This window comes from Sinocyclocheilus anshuiensis, unplaced genomic scaffold (assembly GCF_001515605.1).
Source record: "Sinocyclocheilus anshuiensis isolate Anshui unplaced genomic scaffold, SAMN03320099.WGS_v1.1 scaffold447, whole genome shotgun sequence".
In the NCBI taxonomy this organism is placed as follows: domain Eukaryota; kingdom Metazoa; phylum Chordata; class Actinopteri; order Cypriniformes; family Cyprinidae; genus Sinocyclocheilus; species Sinocyclocheilus anshuiensis.
Window position 1 is genome coordinate 1,686,596 of NW_015552615.1, and position 17,708 is coordinate 1,704,303.

At 36.4% G+C, this 17,708-nt stretch overlaps 1 protein-coding gene across 7 annotated transcripts in view; it reads right to left on the bottom strand.

Annotated features, from left to right (window-relative positions):
- The window catches only part of LOC107666116 (synaptotagmin-2-like), a 48,832-nt gene that overhangs the window by 12,254 nt on the left and 18,870 nt on the right, over positions 1 to 17,708 (bottom strand). For 6 of the 7 annotated variants that reach the window (XM_016457270.1, XM_016457271.1, XM_016457272.1 and 3 more), the window contains exons 3-4: positions 2,256 to 2,495; positions 1,698 to 1,858 (exon numbers count right to left, since the gene is read on the bottom strand). In XM_016457270.1, coding sequence (XP_016312756.1) covers positions 1,698 to 1,858; positions 2,256 to 2,469 — 375 coding nt within the window. In that variant the 5' untranslated portion in view covers positions 2,470 to 2,495. Of the gene's footprint in view, positions 1 to 1,697; positions 1,859 to 2,255; positions 2,496 to 7,454; positions 7,730 to 17,708 lie in introns of those variants that run through there. The other variant, XM_016457273.1, reaches the window with a different exon arrangement.

Genomic DNA, 17,708 nt, shown 5'->3' on the forward strand with positions numbered 1-17,708 from the left:
AACTGAGGGTAACAGTATGTTTCTGGAAACTTTAAGTCTTTGTAATAATACACTGGGGTAACAAATCTAACATTATAGATATTACTGACAAAATGCTACCATATCCACCTTATTTTTACCATAAGATTGGTCGCGGCCATTTGTACAAATTTTATGTGTCTGGCTTCCGGTCTCATCTGCGTCCAGCTATTTTTAGCTGTGCAAAAAAGCTCTTTTTGCTGCTTGATATTGCAAATTGGTGTGTCTTTCCATATTATTTTAATGTATTATCTTAATTATGAACACACTGGCTTGTAGTGCAAACAGTTTTACCTTTTACTGCACTTTTGTTACATTTTCCTTTAGATTTAGTCATTTAGCAGACGCTTTTATCCAAAGCGACTTACAAATGAGGACAATGGAAGCAATAAAAATCAACAAAAGAGCAATGATATGCAAGTGCTATAACAAGTCTCAGTTAGCTTAACACAGTACACGTAGCAAGGTTTTTTTTTAATTATATAATAAATAAAAAGAAAACAGATAGAATAGAAAAAGAATAGAGCAAGCTAGTGTTAGAGGCCTTTTTTGCTTTTGTTAATTGTATAATAAATAAAAAGAAAACAAATAGATAGAATGCAAAAAATATTAGAAAAGCTAGTGTTATTTTTATTTTTTTAAGAAAACAAGCAGTAAATAAATAGAGTGCAAGTCTAAAAGGGACAAGTTTATGTTATCCTTCTAGTTATTTCCCTATGGCAGCTAATGAACCGGACATCTCGCACATTCACAGAAAACGGCTTACTTCCGCGTTGAAGAATAAGGATAAAACATATATTGTTTTCCTCAAAATGTGCATCCTTGCGAGAAAAGAAACTACCTGTAGTGCATTATAAGTGGAGATTTTCACTGACTCTTTTGTTGTTCAAACTGATTAATTAAAAAACAGTGATGCATTCAGCAACAAATTAAGTGACTGTCTTTAAGAGTGAGTCACTAAATCATTCGCTCAACCAATTAGTTCAAAAGCATTGATTTATTCACTGACAAATCAAGTTACTGTGTTTATGAGTCACTGAAACATTCAGTGACAAATTCATTCCCTGATTCATTCAGTGACAAATCAACTGAAGTGTTTTTATAAATGACTCATTGTGCTTTGAACTACAAGTTGTAACTAATAATATCGATTATAAAATGTAAGTTACTCAATATTTACTTCTTGTTTAATAATAAGAAACTATATCGCATTCACAATTGTACTGCTGGTCTGAATTCTGTAACATTATTTCATGATACATACTGTAACATAACATAATAATTAAAGCCACTCATTTCATAGAATGATTTTAAAACTCCTATCTTTTTATGATCGAAATCACATGAGCAGCACACTTGTTTTGGACCATCCAGTGTACCATTTCTCTTCAAAGAAACAAAACACTCACATTACTCACAAACACAATAAAGAAAAGCATGAAGCTAATCACATAACAGACTCTCCTTCATTATCAGTGCAACACACACTAAAGTGGTCTGAGGCTTGTTTTCATTTCTTAATGATGCAACACTAATTTTTGTTGATGTGCCCAGTTAATATAGAAGTTAATATCATCTAGTTTTAATTCTAAAATCAAACAGATTGAAGTGTGCATCAGTTGTTTTAGCTGCATTATGTAACTCTGTCATGTTGGGTGCAACTGAACACCGTTACATACATCTCCACCCTGCATGTCCTTCATGTTGAAGCCGTCCTTTCCCTTTTTGACTTTCTTGTTCTTGTTCTTCTTACAGTAGCATTTCTTAATGATACAGAAGCAGCAGGTGAGGATGAGGAGGGAGGCCACTACAGCGATGGCGATGAGCGCCCATGGAGGCACTGCAGAGCATCATGGGATAAAAATTCAAGAAATTTATTTAGAAGATGGGTTGTCACCAAGAGTGTGAAGGGTGTGAAATTTCTCATTCTGACGGCACCCATTCACTGCAGAGGATCCATTGGAGAGCAAGTGATGCAATGCTACATTTCTCCAAATCTGTTCTGATGAAGTGAGTAAATTCTTAACAAATTCTCATTATTGAATAAACTATTCCTTTAAGTTGCTCTTTATTGCATTGCGCTTCTACTGTAGTTCAGAAAGAAGGTAAGCTTGGTCAGATATCTAGGGGCCCGACAATTTGGCCAGCATTTAAATCCATAACACATCTTCAGCATAATGATACACTATTGATTTTCTTGATGTAGTGGGACTGTAAAACATCTCTGCAGGACTTACATGGGATTTTATCGATCTCATTGAGGAACTTGCTTTTGATTTCCTCAAAGACATCATTCTTGTTGACGGGCCCCTCAGACTCGGTGGAGTTGTCCGCAGGTGTGGAGACAGCGGGGGCCATCGTCATGGTGTGTGACGGGTGGGTGCCGCCAGGTCCCGTGGGCTCCGGGCCCACCATGGCTTCTGGCTTCTTTTTGAAGAGGTTCCACTTCATGATCTCTGGCTCGACCACTCAGGGACCTTGGAAGAGTTTAACACAATTGAAAGGCAAATACATATAACAGAACATATATTGAAGTCTGGAATGCTTTTTGATCTTAAGGATGATAAGAACAAATGTAGCCTTCAAAAACATCACCGTCTTTTATGTAGGAAGTCTGCAGCATTCAAAAAAAAAAACTCAAATGCAATTTTCGCAGTATATTTATTATTATGAGAAACTTCAAACCAAGAGCTTCTTCTTGAATAAAAAACAAATAAGCGCAAGTAAAAAGAAAACAAGGCTGAGACCTCTCAGAAGCGTTTTAATAATGAAATGGATGGCCTTGCATTTAAATAATGAAAGGGAGAAATAAAGCGTCAGAGCTTCAGGCCGTTAAAGGATGCGGTGCAAGATAAACCGCACTGTAGGACAAAACACAAGACAGTTTGTCCTGGGACGACTCAGTGCCTTTGACTTATTCTGGTTCCTGTAAATTTTTTACAAATTTTCCTTTAGGTTATTAAAACAGGACTATTCCTCACATCACCTAGAACATCCTTGTATGGGAAAGAATTCTGTCTCTGATTTGACATTCACTGCAGCATTCACCTCCAAAATGTCAGATAATATCTGCTGTCACTGCAGATAGCTTCTCACAACCTTGTGAATGAAAACCCATAAAACGTATGACTTTAAATGAGGGTAGCGCTGCTGGCAGGTTGAACATTCTGTGAGATGATATTTCATATAATATTCTTAACAAGGAGCTCTGATATGTGTGGAGATAAATATGTGGATTAAATGATAAATAAAGAGGTCTGAAACTAGATCCTGGATTTATTATTGCTGGTGGATAGACACAGCAATAACTAAACACTATCGAAGTAACATGATTTTGTGAAAAAATGAAAAGATGTATAAATAATAAATGTAAATAGAATCTTAAAACCTAAGACCTAAATCCTAGAGTCTGAAAATGACAGAAACTGATGACAGATGACAGAAAAATTATTATAAGAATTATTTGATTTACAATTATTATTCATAAAGAATTATTAATAAAATATTAAAACAAATAAAATAATAATTAAAATTACAATTATTTTTTTAAATATTAAAAAATTATAAAATGTTCAAATAAATTTTTAAGGAAAATGAAAATAAAAATCTATTTTTAAAAGAACTGCTTTTGATCAAGCAAGAGTTTATATGCAAACATACAAGGATGTTAACAAAAATCACACTACTGAGTAGGTTTAAATTATCGAAGTGCTAAGAAAAGGATTGTTTTAAATGGACATTAATGTATTTTGACAAAATGCATACTTATTATTAGTGGTTGACTGATATGGGTTTTTCTATGATTGATGCACGTACTGATACCTAGAGATTTACTTTAGCCTTAGACACGTGAACAAAATTGCTCACACACTACTAATTAACAATTAAAGGGATAGTTCACCCAAAAATGAAAGGTAAAAAATGATATAAATACTGTTCGGTTTCTCACACAAACTGATCGTTTCGTGTCTTAGGACATCAATGTGTCGTCACGAGCCGCAGGGTTTAATTTGGATTTGTCTGTGCATGTTTTTTTTACTCTCATAGATTTTGTTACCATTGCCATGCATTATACGACTGATAGACTGCAACGGCTGGACTTAAAAATCATCATATGTGTTCTACTGAAGAAACAAAGTCACCTACATCTTGGATGCCCTGGGGGTAAGCAGATAAACATCACATTTTCATTTTTGGGTGAACTATCCCTTTAAGGTCTCTGTGCACTGGATAAAAACAAAAGATTCAAGATTAGTTTTGTTTTTTTGTTAATAAAATGGCACTGAAATGCACACACGAATCAAAGCGAATCTGCGTGTTTATATGTGAGTTTTTCTTCAGTCAGTTGAAATATTATATATGGTCTCTGTCACAGCATTGGCTTCTGATTTCAAGGATTTTCAGCATTCTGCTCTTGTATCTGAACTATGCTTGAGATGATTGCCTCCTTCCTCGCCAACCGCCAATAAACAACCATAAACACTAATCAATACCAATCTAAACAAAGCCAGCTATTGACTATCATTTGTTCTCTGTTCTTCTCTGAAAGAATCAAATGGGTTTGATTTAGCAAATGCACAGCTTCCTTCCAATCCATGCTGGATAAATCTTCAAAATGACAAGATCCTCAGCCTCCACCCTTCACCCTTCAATACATGCAAAACCAATCTGCACTATTTAGGTGGCAATCACTGATGATACCAGGGTTCGAGGGGCTGCACTGATTTTGTGGAGTAGCTCGACATCTATCCGCTGTTCTCCGCCGCTGCAGAGCTCACCTGCTGCGTGTCACTGACATTTGCGCTCAGAGCTGCTTTATTGACTGACAACGCTGTGTCACCATCTCTGTTCCTCAAGAGTAAAGCATGTGATAAAAGCGCCCTTTACACGCTCACACCCTGATAGTCATGAGGACGCTCCGCCATGCCTGGTGTGTATAAGGGGCTTTTGATCAGTCTGGGGGGGCTTGGCAATTTTCCCAATACAAATTTCAAAACTCTTCAGTAAAGTCTTGAACTAAAAAAAAAACAGCTCTGTGATTAATTACAACATATCAAACTTCAAATCAAAGCAATAAATAAATAAATTAAAATAACTAACTAAACTCTAAAAAAAAGTATATATGAAATATTATGTATTAAAGATTATATATTAATATAGTATTATATATATATATATGTGTGTGTGTGTTTAATATAATAATATAAATTATATTCATATTATATTAAATACATTTCAAAATATCTGATTACATGTTATAATATTATATTTTTTTATAATATAATATATATTTTATTAACCTTTGATATAACTATTTGATTATATATTATAATTTTATATTTTAATATTTAAAAAAAAATTGTTAAAAATAATATGCTTGATTGATTTGGATAGTCACAAACTTTTAATATCAACTGTTTGATCATATCTGTCTATCGATTCATTTCCAGGAAAAACAGATACTGATAAAATATATAATATGAATTGCCTGTAAGACACACTGCCAAATTCATGAAATGTACATGCAAATGCTGATTATGTTGGGTCGGAAGAGGCTGAACACTGGAGATGTGATCTGTCTGAATTGTGGAGACAAATTAATTTACAGCTCGCTCTAAAAGACAAGTGGACAGAACTGGGATATGCGGTCAGTCGGCGCGTGGGGTTTCACCCTGATTATGTGTGTCAGCGACGGGGACACGCACTGGATTTAGACATACATTCATCTAGATCACGACCGACCTGGAAACAGAAGAAATTGAGAGAAAAAGAGACCGCAGAGTGAGAGTTTGCTTCTGTTGGTGTGGAAAAAACAGAGAAACAAATCCATGAGGAAATCAATAAGGTTAGAAATTGTATCTGCCATAAAGCAAATCAAATTATAGGTAAAGCTAAAGCTACAAGCAGTGATCTTTATGTGCTCTGTCACTGATATGCTGTTATTTTATGTACTTCTTAACTGCCTTAAAGACCCTGTTAGCATTCGAGCTCTCCTGAGAAACATCCTCACACAACCAGAGAGCTTCATAAACATCTTGTCTTATGAATGGAGACAGATAGTCACATCTGCTTCACTGGCACAGCCGCTAGCATGACGACTATCCTCACGCAATAACTGATGACATCCATTTACAGTAGTATCTACACCCTTGGCAATGCCATCTGTACTGAAGAGCCTGCTTATCTCAGAGATCTCAAGCTCTCAACACCTCCACTGCATCTCAATGAAAAGCTGTTTCTGGAATATCTGCAAAGGGTTTTCTCCTGAGGAGATCTGTGATGGACAGTCCTGCAATCCTGAAAAGGGCCAGATTATAGAAAAATCAATAACCAGTCCAGTAAACCAGCAAAGCAACACTATCCATCTGAAATAACCGCCACAGCTGGTCACTACCATATGTAGTTTTCGCCTACTTAGACAAGGAAAAGATTGTTCAAGTAACGTGTAAAAGCAGAGTTTTTTTTTTAACATGACATTTAGGGACAGATTTATCTAAATATGAAAAAATAAAATAAAATACATTTTTTAAAAGTCCATGACCGGCTAAACATGAGAGGAAATATATGTAAACTTTCTGATTATACAATAATAAAAAATAAAATAAAATAATAAATAAAAAAACATAAAATAAATTAAATACATAAATTTTACAGCAATGTCAGTCCATGAATAGCTGTACAGAACACATCAAAAAAAAAAAAAAAGAGAGAGGAAATATATGTAAACTGTGTGATCATATAAATAAATAAATAAAACAAATAAATACCTACTTTTACAGCAGTGCCAGTCTATGAAAACGTCAAAAATAAATTAATAAATAAACAAACATAAACATATAAAATAAAACAAATATAAAAATAAAATAAAATAAAATAAAAACTAATTTTACATCAGTCAGTCTGTGACCAGCTGTACTGAAAACAAAAGTTTGTAATCGCAATCTTCAAAACTTGGAAAACAAAGCCGAAAATACAGTTAAAAACTGTATATATATACTGTATATATGGTATCTTTCAAAGATTTAATGCAGCTAATCTTAACAAAACTTCTGCAAATGTAGTAAAGAAATTAGCTAAACTAACATAAACCAGCCTGGACAGATGTAGAATTAATTTCAGCAGAGTAAAAACAACTTTCACTCTGCCTCAAATATATGTAGCTTCAATTAAGTGGGATAAGACTTTTGTAGTCTTTTGTACATCTTGTACGCAAGATTCTACATCAAGTAACTTGATCTTCAGGGCTTCATGCATTCATGTCCCGCTTCAAACTCACTTCTGAAATCAGGGAGTGAAGGCAAACTCTTCATGATGCAGCAGGCGAAACGAAAACAACCTGCTATTGTCTGCGCAAACAACTATTGAACAGCTTGAAAAATGTTAGCATGCTTTTCGGATAGGGTGGCGGGGGGTTACAGAAATGGGAAAGCCCTTACCAGGCAATAGTTCTGTCCTCCCTAATGGAGTCACCCATCCAAAACGGCAGAGCAGCACAGGCTAGAGCGCATCCACACAAGCTGAAGTCCCCCTCACTGCAGTACAGTCTGAGTCTCGCTGCCGCACACTCCAAGCTCTTTCATTAGACACAAACCTCCCTCTCTCAACTTTACCTCACAGTCTCTCTATCGCTACGTTTGAACTCTCTTCTTGTCTTCCGTCCTGTTTAGCGTTACTATCTCTCTTCCTGTCCTCTCGTTGTCCCTCGCTCTCTCTCTCATTACGGATTCTGCTCACACTTGGACGAATGCAGTGTGCTACGCCCTGAGCCGCTAGTGGAGGACAATCTCCACTGACCAATATGTAAAATCGTCCCCCCCTCAGGGTTTGGCTGCTGAAATGTCAGGGGGAAACTGTCCAGGTGTGTAGTGAAGCTTGTGCTGTGTGGGAGGGAAGCAGAATAACAAAGACAATACGATGCAATTTCTCATGCGCGTCTCACGGGGCCGGTCCGTAATAAACCAGGAGATGTGCGGTACACAATCCTGAGAGGAGAAACAAAATGAAGAAATCTAAAGTACGTGTGGCACGGTTACTGGCAACTACGTGACATTTTGCAAGACATTATGTGTCACATTATTATGAAAATATTCATAAAAATAGCCATGGTTACAGCTAGTCCTGACATTTTTGAAGGCTACTGTTCCTGCGGCAAAGTGAATGGCAGGCAAGATTTTTTACTGCATGAGAGACTAAATATTATGGGATTTAAACTAATAGGTAAATAAGCTAGCTTTTATATTGTATCACATTACATTTTACACTGGTTCTTTCCTGTGCAAAACTCACTGCCATGATGTTAGGGCGTTGTGGATGGCTGTTAGGGTATTGCCAGGGAGTTTTGGGTGGTTGCTAGGGTGTTTTGAGTGGTTGCTAGGTGGTGTCTCACTGTATTGCATGAAAAAAGTCCTGCACTAGCAGGTCTCTGTGATTTCTGTTCTCTAGGTATGGCTTGTGTCCCTTCTTCAATGTGTGCCTAGGGGATTTTCTGCCTGTTTTATCATCTGCTAGGCGAAAATTGCACTGATCTATTTAAAAAAAATAACAGCACACCTCTCCTAAACAAATTGCACAATTCGAGGTGTCATTCATGGCTGTAAAACAAACAGGATGAGTTACATTAATCATCAAATCCCTATGTACAATTTGAGCACTAGTAGCAATAGCCAACACTATAGAATACCCAAGACATGTCACTCATATAGTTTTGAATGGGGAAAAATGCAACGCGCAATATGGCTGCTCTATCGAATGAAGTCCCGCCTTCTGAACAAAAGAGCCAATCGCTAATCAGTAAAGACAGCGAGTCACTGCAGCTGCCGTTAGAAGTCCCGGTAGCTAACTTGCTATAGAAACAGTCAGCGTTCTGAGACGTGCGCCTAGGACTGCGCATGTCTCTATGCCCCGCCTTTCTGAAACGCGTCGATTTTTACAAAGCTCATCGGTGAGTATCAATATAAGTAGTTATAAATTATAAAAAGTGCTTTCTGTGATTGGCGATCAGTGATCGGCCTCAAAAACCCTGATCGGAGCACCCCTAATATAAACAATAGTTAAATAACACTGCTAAAGTGCAGGATTATTGATATAATGCCAAAAAGTAATAGCAATACACTGACAAGCTGGCCACTTTGTTCTCTAGATTAGTTTTGACATCAGCCATTAAAAAACCCAGATAATCTGGGAACCAATGCATAATATCATTTAAAAATGGCATATGAGGTGTACACAAAATTGGTAAAATTAAACAAACATTTACTTTAAATAAAGATCATGACCTTTCTGTTAACTGGCCAAGCTAATCTCAAAAAACGCTAATACTGGCAGATTAATAAATGCTGGATCAAACTGCAAGAAAAATGCAATTTTGTGTGTTCTTTATGTCACATTTAAAACAATCTTAAAATGGCAGATATCACATATTGGCCAATATATAGTAATTATTACCACATATAATAAAAGCTATGTCCGTTGGATTAAAGGAAATCCACTCTAAGTGAATACTCTAGTGTGCATGTAATAAGTGCTGAGGTGGCCTGGGTCCATGCATTAATAACACAGCCCAGCCAGCCCCAGCCAGATGGGGTCTGTCATCCCCGCTCCAGTGGTTTTAAGTTAACCCATGCAAATTGAACTGCACTTCCAGGTACTGCTTTTTCTATGAAACCTGATGTATGTGCACCAAAGCTGAATCACCAGTTTGAGTGAGTCAATATTAAATTCATGAAGATTTACTCAATGGTTGGTGAAGGCTATTAAATGTCAGGAAATACAATAATCCTCAATTATCACTGTAGACGTTATAAAGATCATCACATCAGGCTTTCAAGTCCCTGATGGAAGATATGAATTTCCTGACAATAATCTAACCTACATCCAGCCCAAGAAATGACCTATATAAACAACGATACATGAATCTCCCAGCTCGAGTCCATCTAATTAACCTAAAATTGTACAAAATGTCCCAATTTTAGCTCTAGAGAAGTGTGTGATTTCATAGGAAAATGAGACTTCATAAATTAACAGTAAGTGTCACAGATTCAAGTGTAATCTTTAATTGTTTCCATTCAAGATAATGAGTTATAATTACATCATACAGTTGACCATCGTCCAGATATTTGGTCGTGAAATGACTTTGCACTTCTGCTGATAGAGTACAGTTACATCAGATTTTTGCACACACTTAAGTGGAAAAATGGCATAATTCTGTAGGAAATAATCTGTGCAGTACAGGTCTAATATAGTTAATAATTAAACTGAACTTACACATGATAACATACCAGATTCTTCTGCTCTCATGGGTCACTCAACACAACCACATTTCCATTCACCAAGACAAAAAAAACCTTTGTCACTGCGACAGAACCTCTTTCACTGATTGTTACATGATTTATACACTGAAACAGAATGGCTATCCCGAGCCGGGTGGATTTATGGCTGCGCTGGAGCGTTTGGGCGATGTGTGCATTACTGGTCCAATCAGACATGAGCTGGGGAAGAACTGAGATGCCCCATAAAGTCTGCCATGTTGAATGGGATGTTTCCTAATTATGACATGACAACTTAGGAGACACACAAATCTCATTTTCTTACTTCACTTCTTTCTGCTGCATTTAAATATAACACATCACCAATCCCAAATGGAATCTGCACTTTCTTAATTTTCTGCATTGTTTTGAAGGTAAAAATTGGCTGAATTATTTTTAATAGATTTAAATATGGTGAAATGCATCCAACAGAGCTGAGAACATATTGAATAATGGACATTGAAATTCTGCAGGCATGCATATTAATTAAAATATTATTTAATACTGCATAAAATGTACATATTAAATTAATGTTAAATATTGCATTATAGCCTATTTAATTAGTAAAAACTAAACTAAATCATGTTATGTAAAGGTCACAATTAAGCTATTTTGTGTGAGTGAGTGTGCAGAAAACTAGTGGTCGACCGATATTGTTTTTTTGACAGCCGATGCCGATATCTTGGAAAGCAGGGTGGCCGATGGCTGATGGCCGATATAAAGCAGATATAATTGTATTTATTTTAATTAATATTTAAGAAATTTGAAATCATTTGAAAATGGATTAAAAAATAAATTTGTAAAATAAACCTACTTATACTTTAGATGACAAAGTATTTTTCACAAATAAATAAATATTTAATAAAAATATAATTAAAAAGGAAGTAAACTGTAACCAACAGAGCACTCAGTATTCTGGGAAGTTTGTGTGCATTGGGAATCATATTTTTTCACACAGTGAAAATGACATGAATATGACAGTGTTTGAAAAAAACAAATTTAATGTTTGAAAGTCACGCAGAGAACATGCAGGTCACATGCACACTTCACAAGATCTCACAACTGGATTCGGCTAAGTTTGCAAGGTTTGTGAAATTAAATTTTCAATAGTCATTCAAAGATTTGTTTAAATGATGTAAATGCGTATTTGCTGAATGCTGATGGCAAACGAGAAAGTATTATAATGTTTGCCTTTCTATTACTAATAATATAAAAGCAATCTTTATAGTACTTTTTAATTTTAATTTTATAATACATTTTAATTCCTTTGTTTAACAGTTCTATCGGATTATTAGACAGACTTCTATCTGTATTAGACAGAACTGTTAACGACGACGGCGAACAAGAGGGAGAATGTGAGCACTGTGTGCTCAGGCGCTGCCGCTCTCAGTGCTGTCAAAATAAAAGTCCGGCGCGCAGTCAAAACGCATCGGCCAAACAGAAAAACTTATCGGCCGATGCCGATATTTGAAAAATGCCAAATATCGGCCTTGGTGATATATCGGTCGACCACTACACAAAACTTCAAAATATTCTAGAATCAAAACATCCAAACTCCTCATAGGGAAAGTGGAAACAATATGCATTTCATCCATCACACTCACAAAGGCAATTACATTCAGTTCAGCTGGATTCATTGATATAATTTGTTTAGCTCAGAAGCCCTTAGGCAGTGAATTTTCTGATTCAGGCATCAAGTCCTTCCGTGATTATACCACGAAAACCCAGTTTAAACAGTATCTACCTGCGTTTCATAAAGTACACAAATACGAGGCAAAGGTGATTCGTAAGAATTTTACACTGTAGAACAAATGATACCAACACACAAAACTGTAAAACTTATTGTTAGGGTTCTGTTCAAATAACCCTCAAATATAAAAGTGATGCTCGCCTCAACCAGCACTACTAATAAAACATTCAGCATTGCTTCAGGCCCACAGGACACATATGATGCAGGTATATTGCAGCAAAACTTCCAGGAAGATATTCTGTTTATTATTTTTATTTTAGTGTTTAGACAAACGTTGCACATGTAGCATCTCATACTAAGTGCAAAACATACTGTAAGTATGCAGATGGCAATGCTTTGCAGTGTTTTACATATTTAATATGTTCTTGTGCTGATATGGTGGCAAGCCCAATACTCCATCCATAATGCTGTCTTCTCCAGTGAAAAAGCCTCCAGTGAAAAAAATCTTGTCTAAATCAGGACAGAAGTATGCACAGATCAAGCACCATTTACAAACTGGAACAGTTTAAAACAAACATGTGGGTGTATTTTGATTTGAGAGCACAATGGTGGATGGAATTTATCACTGGAGAAGGCGATATTATGGATTATGGACTGGTATTTTAGCCAGAAGGTTTAAAGTTAAAACCTCTTAATGATGGATTTGTCTCTTACAAACATGCAGCTTTTGTCTTCACAAGATGTTAACTGATGGACTGGAGTGGTGTGGATTACTTGTGGATAATTGTGATGTTTTTATCAGCTGTTTGGACTCTCATTTTGACGGCACCCATTCAAGGCAAGGCAATGCTACATTTCTCCAAATCTGTTCTCATGAAGAAACTTATCTACATCTTGGATGTGAGTACATTTTCAGTATTTTTTTTGTTTGTTTTTGGGTGAACTATTCCTTTAAAACAGATGTGTTGTTATCCAGGTATAGCTTATATTCAGGTATAACTAGCTAAAATGCTGAAATGAGTTTGATTAACTTACATGCTCAGCAAGGTGCCTTTCAAACTGATGGTCAGCCATGGCAGTAGAAGAATCAGTAGAGAAAATGAATATAACTATATACAGTGGGTACGGAAAGTATTCAGACCCCCTTAAATTTTTCACTCTTTGTTATATTGCAAATTTAAGGGGGTCTGAATACTTTCCGTACCCACTGTATCTATCTATCTATCTATATATCTAACTGTTAGCATTCCCATTTCCCATTCACATTTCAGAAGACAACCATGATTGGCTAGAATAATTTGTGCTCACATAATTGCATAAGTATGAATGTGACGTAACGTGAATCATAGGTTTGTTAGGGCGCAGTGTGGTACATACATAAAGATGCTGTGGGGAGAGGTCACTGTAAAAGTAGCTGGGACAGCAGGGGATACACTGAATTATTGATCTTCCTGAAGTCCATTCATACACACTCACAAACCAGCATGTAAGCAGGTGCCCATACATATTAAAAACACACAAGTTCACTCAGCCTAGAAAATGGTTTGAATATTTAATGCCGACACAAACAAGGGCCTTAAACTACTGCTTTTGTGCAGGAGTCTAAAACAAACTGCCTGGCATGGAGGTTAAGGAGGTACGCTGGAATTTACTATAGTAGATTCTAAGGGCAGAGCTCAGAAATTAAGATCAGGCCCCCGTTTAGCTCATGAGTGAACTTACTGAATTACAATTCAAAGAAATTCAGTACACAGTCAGACCAGAGGAACTTCGATAGTCCAACACAAGAAACAAAAATAACCAATTAATCATTAAGTTTGACTAATTAAGCCTATTTTTTCCCTGGTATACAGAATACACTCTTTTACATACTGCACATGTCTACAAAACTATGTTGAATACTGTTAAAGGGTTACTCCACCCCAAAATTTACGTTTTGTCATTAATCACTTACCCCCATGTCGTTCCAAACCCGTTAAAGCTTTGTTCGTCTTCGGAACACAATTTAAGATATTTTGGATGAAAACCGGGAGGCTTGTGACTGTCCCATTGACTGCCAATTAAATTACACTGTCAAGGCCCAGAAAAGTATGAAAGACATACATCAGCCGCAACCATGTGGTGCGGCTGACAAAGACCAGTAGAACAGTATACGCAGTTTACATCCAGCGGATACTCTCCAAAATGGCGCTACGGTGACGCGGAGGAGACGAATTGTTGAATAAAGTCGTTATTTTTGTTTTCTTCGTGTACACAAAGTATTCTCGTCGCTTCATAACGTTACGGTTGAACCACTGATGGCAGATGGACTATTCTGACGATGTCTTTCATACTTTTCTGGACCTTGACAGTGTTATTAACTTGGCAGTCAATGGGACAGTCACAAGCCTCCTGGTTTTCATCCAAAATATCTTAAATTGTGTTCCGAAGACGAACAAAGCTTTTACGGGTTTGGAACGACATGGGGGTAAGTGATTAATGACAAACTTTTCATTTTGGGGTGGAGTAACCCTTTAAATCCATTAAAACAGCTATCAACAAAACCACATTTGTCGACCACATTTGCATATATTATTTTGCAAATATATTATTAAAAGAGAAACCTACAGCAGTTTAATTCAGTTTCCTTACATTCAAATTCAAATGACATTTCTACATCTTACTTGATTCCTCAGTTAAATTCAGATTCAGAAACCAAACTAGGTTTAAAAAGCCAATTCTCAAGACAATTCTGAATGGCACATAACTTCAGTCGAGTAAGGGCTTCTCTCTGATGTGACCAGGTTTGGACAAGGTTTTATTCTCACTCTCCTGCTCTCTCTCTCTCTCTCTCTCTCTCTGCTTCTGCAAGTAATGCTGCAATGCAGGGGTTTAACCGGAAACATAAAGCTAGAGGGCGCATCGAGCAGAGTGATTCACACACACACACACACACACACACACACACACACACACACACACACACGGTTCATACACAAAAAAGCCAATTCTCAAGACAATTCTGAATGGCACATAACTTCAGTCGAGTAAGGGCTTCTCTCTGATGTGACCAGGTTTGGACAAGGTTTTATTCTCACTCTCCTGCTCTCTCTCTCTCTCTCTCTCTCTCTGCTTCTGCAAGTAATGCTGCAATGCAGGGGTTTAACCGGAAACATAAAGCTAGAGGGCGCATCGAGCAGAGTGATTCACACACACACACACACACACACACACACACACACACACACACGCACACGGTTCATTAACACAGTCAGCTAGGTAAGCAGCAGTCTGTCAGGTGTAGCACCATGCTATCACTGGAAAAGCACAGATGGCATATACTTCTTTTTGAAACAGGAAGTTGGGCCTGTTCTCATGAAAAATAAAGATACATTTTAAATCTGTAAATATGCTTAAAGTTAATATTAGTACACTAGCATATCAATGGAATATGATGTATAAAGAAACAAAATGTCCTTCTAGTATTTGATTTCTTCACAAGTTTCCAAGCTGTAAGTCTTCAAGCAGTGCCCTGTTATAATATCCATTACTTCAAAATCAATCACAGATCTGCCACACTCTCTGAGGTCATTTCCTAGTATTAGTATTCATGTAATTAATTTCACACCTCAATATGGTGTGCCCTGTCAAATACAGTGCAAGTACAAAGTTCCATTATGAGTCAGCATCAGAGGGTTTGCATGACATTTTGATTACTCTGAACTATAATTGAATCTGTATGAAAGGTTGAAGAGCTTCATTTATTCTCGGCCACTGGAGTGCTGCTTTTATCGAGAGAATACCCTGCTTTAGCATCTATCACGCTGCAGCACAGCCAGGCATTGTTTCTTAATCAAAGCAGCAATTCGATTCGATAAGCCTCCACTCCACTTGAAATTCAGCCACAGGATTATCCGGTTTCATGGCAGGGTTAAATTAATAGATTAGCTGTTAAAACATAGATTCAATCTTATAAAAATGATCAGGTTACAGGTATCAATTCACCTTTAATAAATCTGTTTATACTCATTTAAACATTTCATTATAAAAGTCTACTTAATCACACACACAAATGCAAAATTTAAACACATTTTCCATAATTCCTATTATCAATAGTGATTCTCATCAGATAGAAAGTCTTTCTTTTTGCATCACAGTTTTTTAAACATTTTCTTTCAGCTAAATATTATTTCTGCCTTTTGATTATGGGGTGGATGTTATGTCAAAGCTCAAACGCTTTCACCTCGCTGTGTAATAATTACACACTCTTCATCAGAATGTGACTAGACAGATTGGCCTGAGCCCATTTGCTCTAATTAACCACATGATCAATAATTGGGCTTTCTGTTTCAATTACTCTTCAGCCTAAAGATGCATTACAGAGCAAATCAGGAAATATCAAACCACGGCTGATAAATATACTTTTATAAATACTTTCTCAGATGCAAACTTTCAAACATCATTGTCTATAAAGAGTTTGGTTTCTTCCTCCATCTTTTTCCTTTCACTTGTCACCTTTCACCTGTTCATGGTGGTATTGAAGCAGACTTATCTGTGAAGCTGCTTTGTATTACGAAAACAGCAAAAACAATTTTTTACATGTGGACGTATTCAACTTAAACAGTCATCCATTGCCCAATTATGTAAATTAATACAGAAGATTTAATGACATGTTTTGTTAAACAAAGAGCTGTACAAAAGCATGCTGTTATAGAATGTGAGCATTACAACCACTCAAAGAAGCGGCATGAGATGCAAATACTGAACTGTAATTTCAACGTCCAACACCGTATGCAATGCAAATCTGTATACAAATGAGAAATCTAGGAACTGAGGATATTCTAATGTAATGCTACAAAAAGTAACACACTGGGGCTCTAAACACGAATCTAATAATACATATAAAATGTACAGTTCCAAGATTTTAACAGGTCAGTCGCATGCTGATTTTCACAAGGACTGTCATTTTATGCGGCTTATACTTTGAGAGAGTGCATTGTCAGATGATTGCTAGGGGGTTACTTACTGGCCCAAGCTAAAAACGAAAAAATCCTAGTAAACAATAATCTCTTTGCTATAAACGATTAGATAAATGAAGGCATTCCAGATTGGATCCTTTCATAAACACTCAACAACACATGTCTGGCCAGTTGTTTTTGCAGACCCACTGTGCAGTTATTTTGATTGATAACAAAATCCATTTCCAAGAAAACTGCAGTCCCGATGAAGGAAACAGATATGCCTTTGGGTAACTTGTGCGTCATTCTGCGAAAAAAAAAATCGAGTAAGGAGCCATTGGCTCCTATAAGAAAAAAACGTAGGCGCCAAATTATTTTTTTAGGTGCCACAGAATAAACGTGTTTTACTTATTTTATTATTATTTTTATTTTTTATTTTTTTTACATTTTAACATTTCAATCATACTGTCATGTGTTTATGTCTCAACTTTTCTTGACTTTATCAACGTTTGAATCCATCTTGTAGATGACCTGGGAACTAAGGTTCACATAAAGTGGGAACTAAATGTCTTTTCCAACTTGAAATATACAGTCACGCATTGTTTATTACACAGAATCTGTACCAATATCATGGACCTTAAGCATCACTAAGTGTAGTTTGGCTCCTCCTCAATGCATTCTGTAAATGTTGTCATACACTCTTAAATATAAAGGTGCTTCACGATGCCATAGAAGAACCTTTTTGTCTAAATGGTTTCA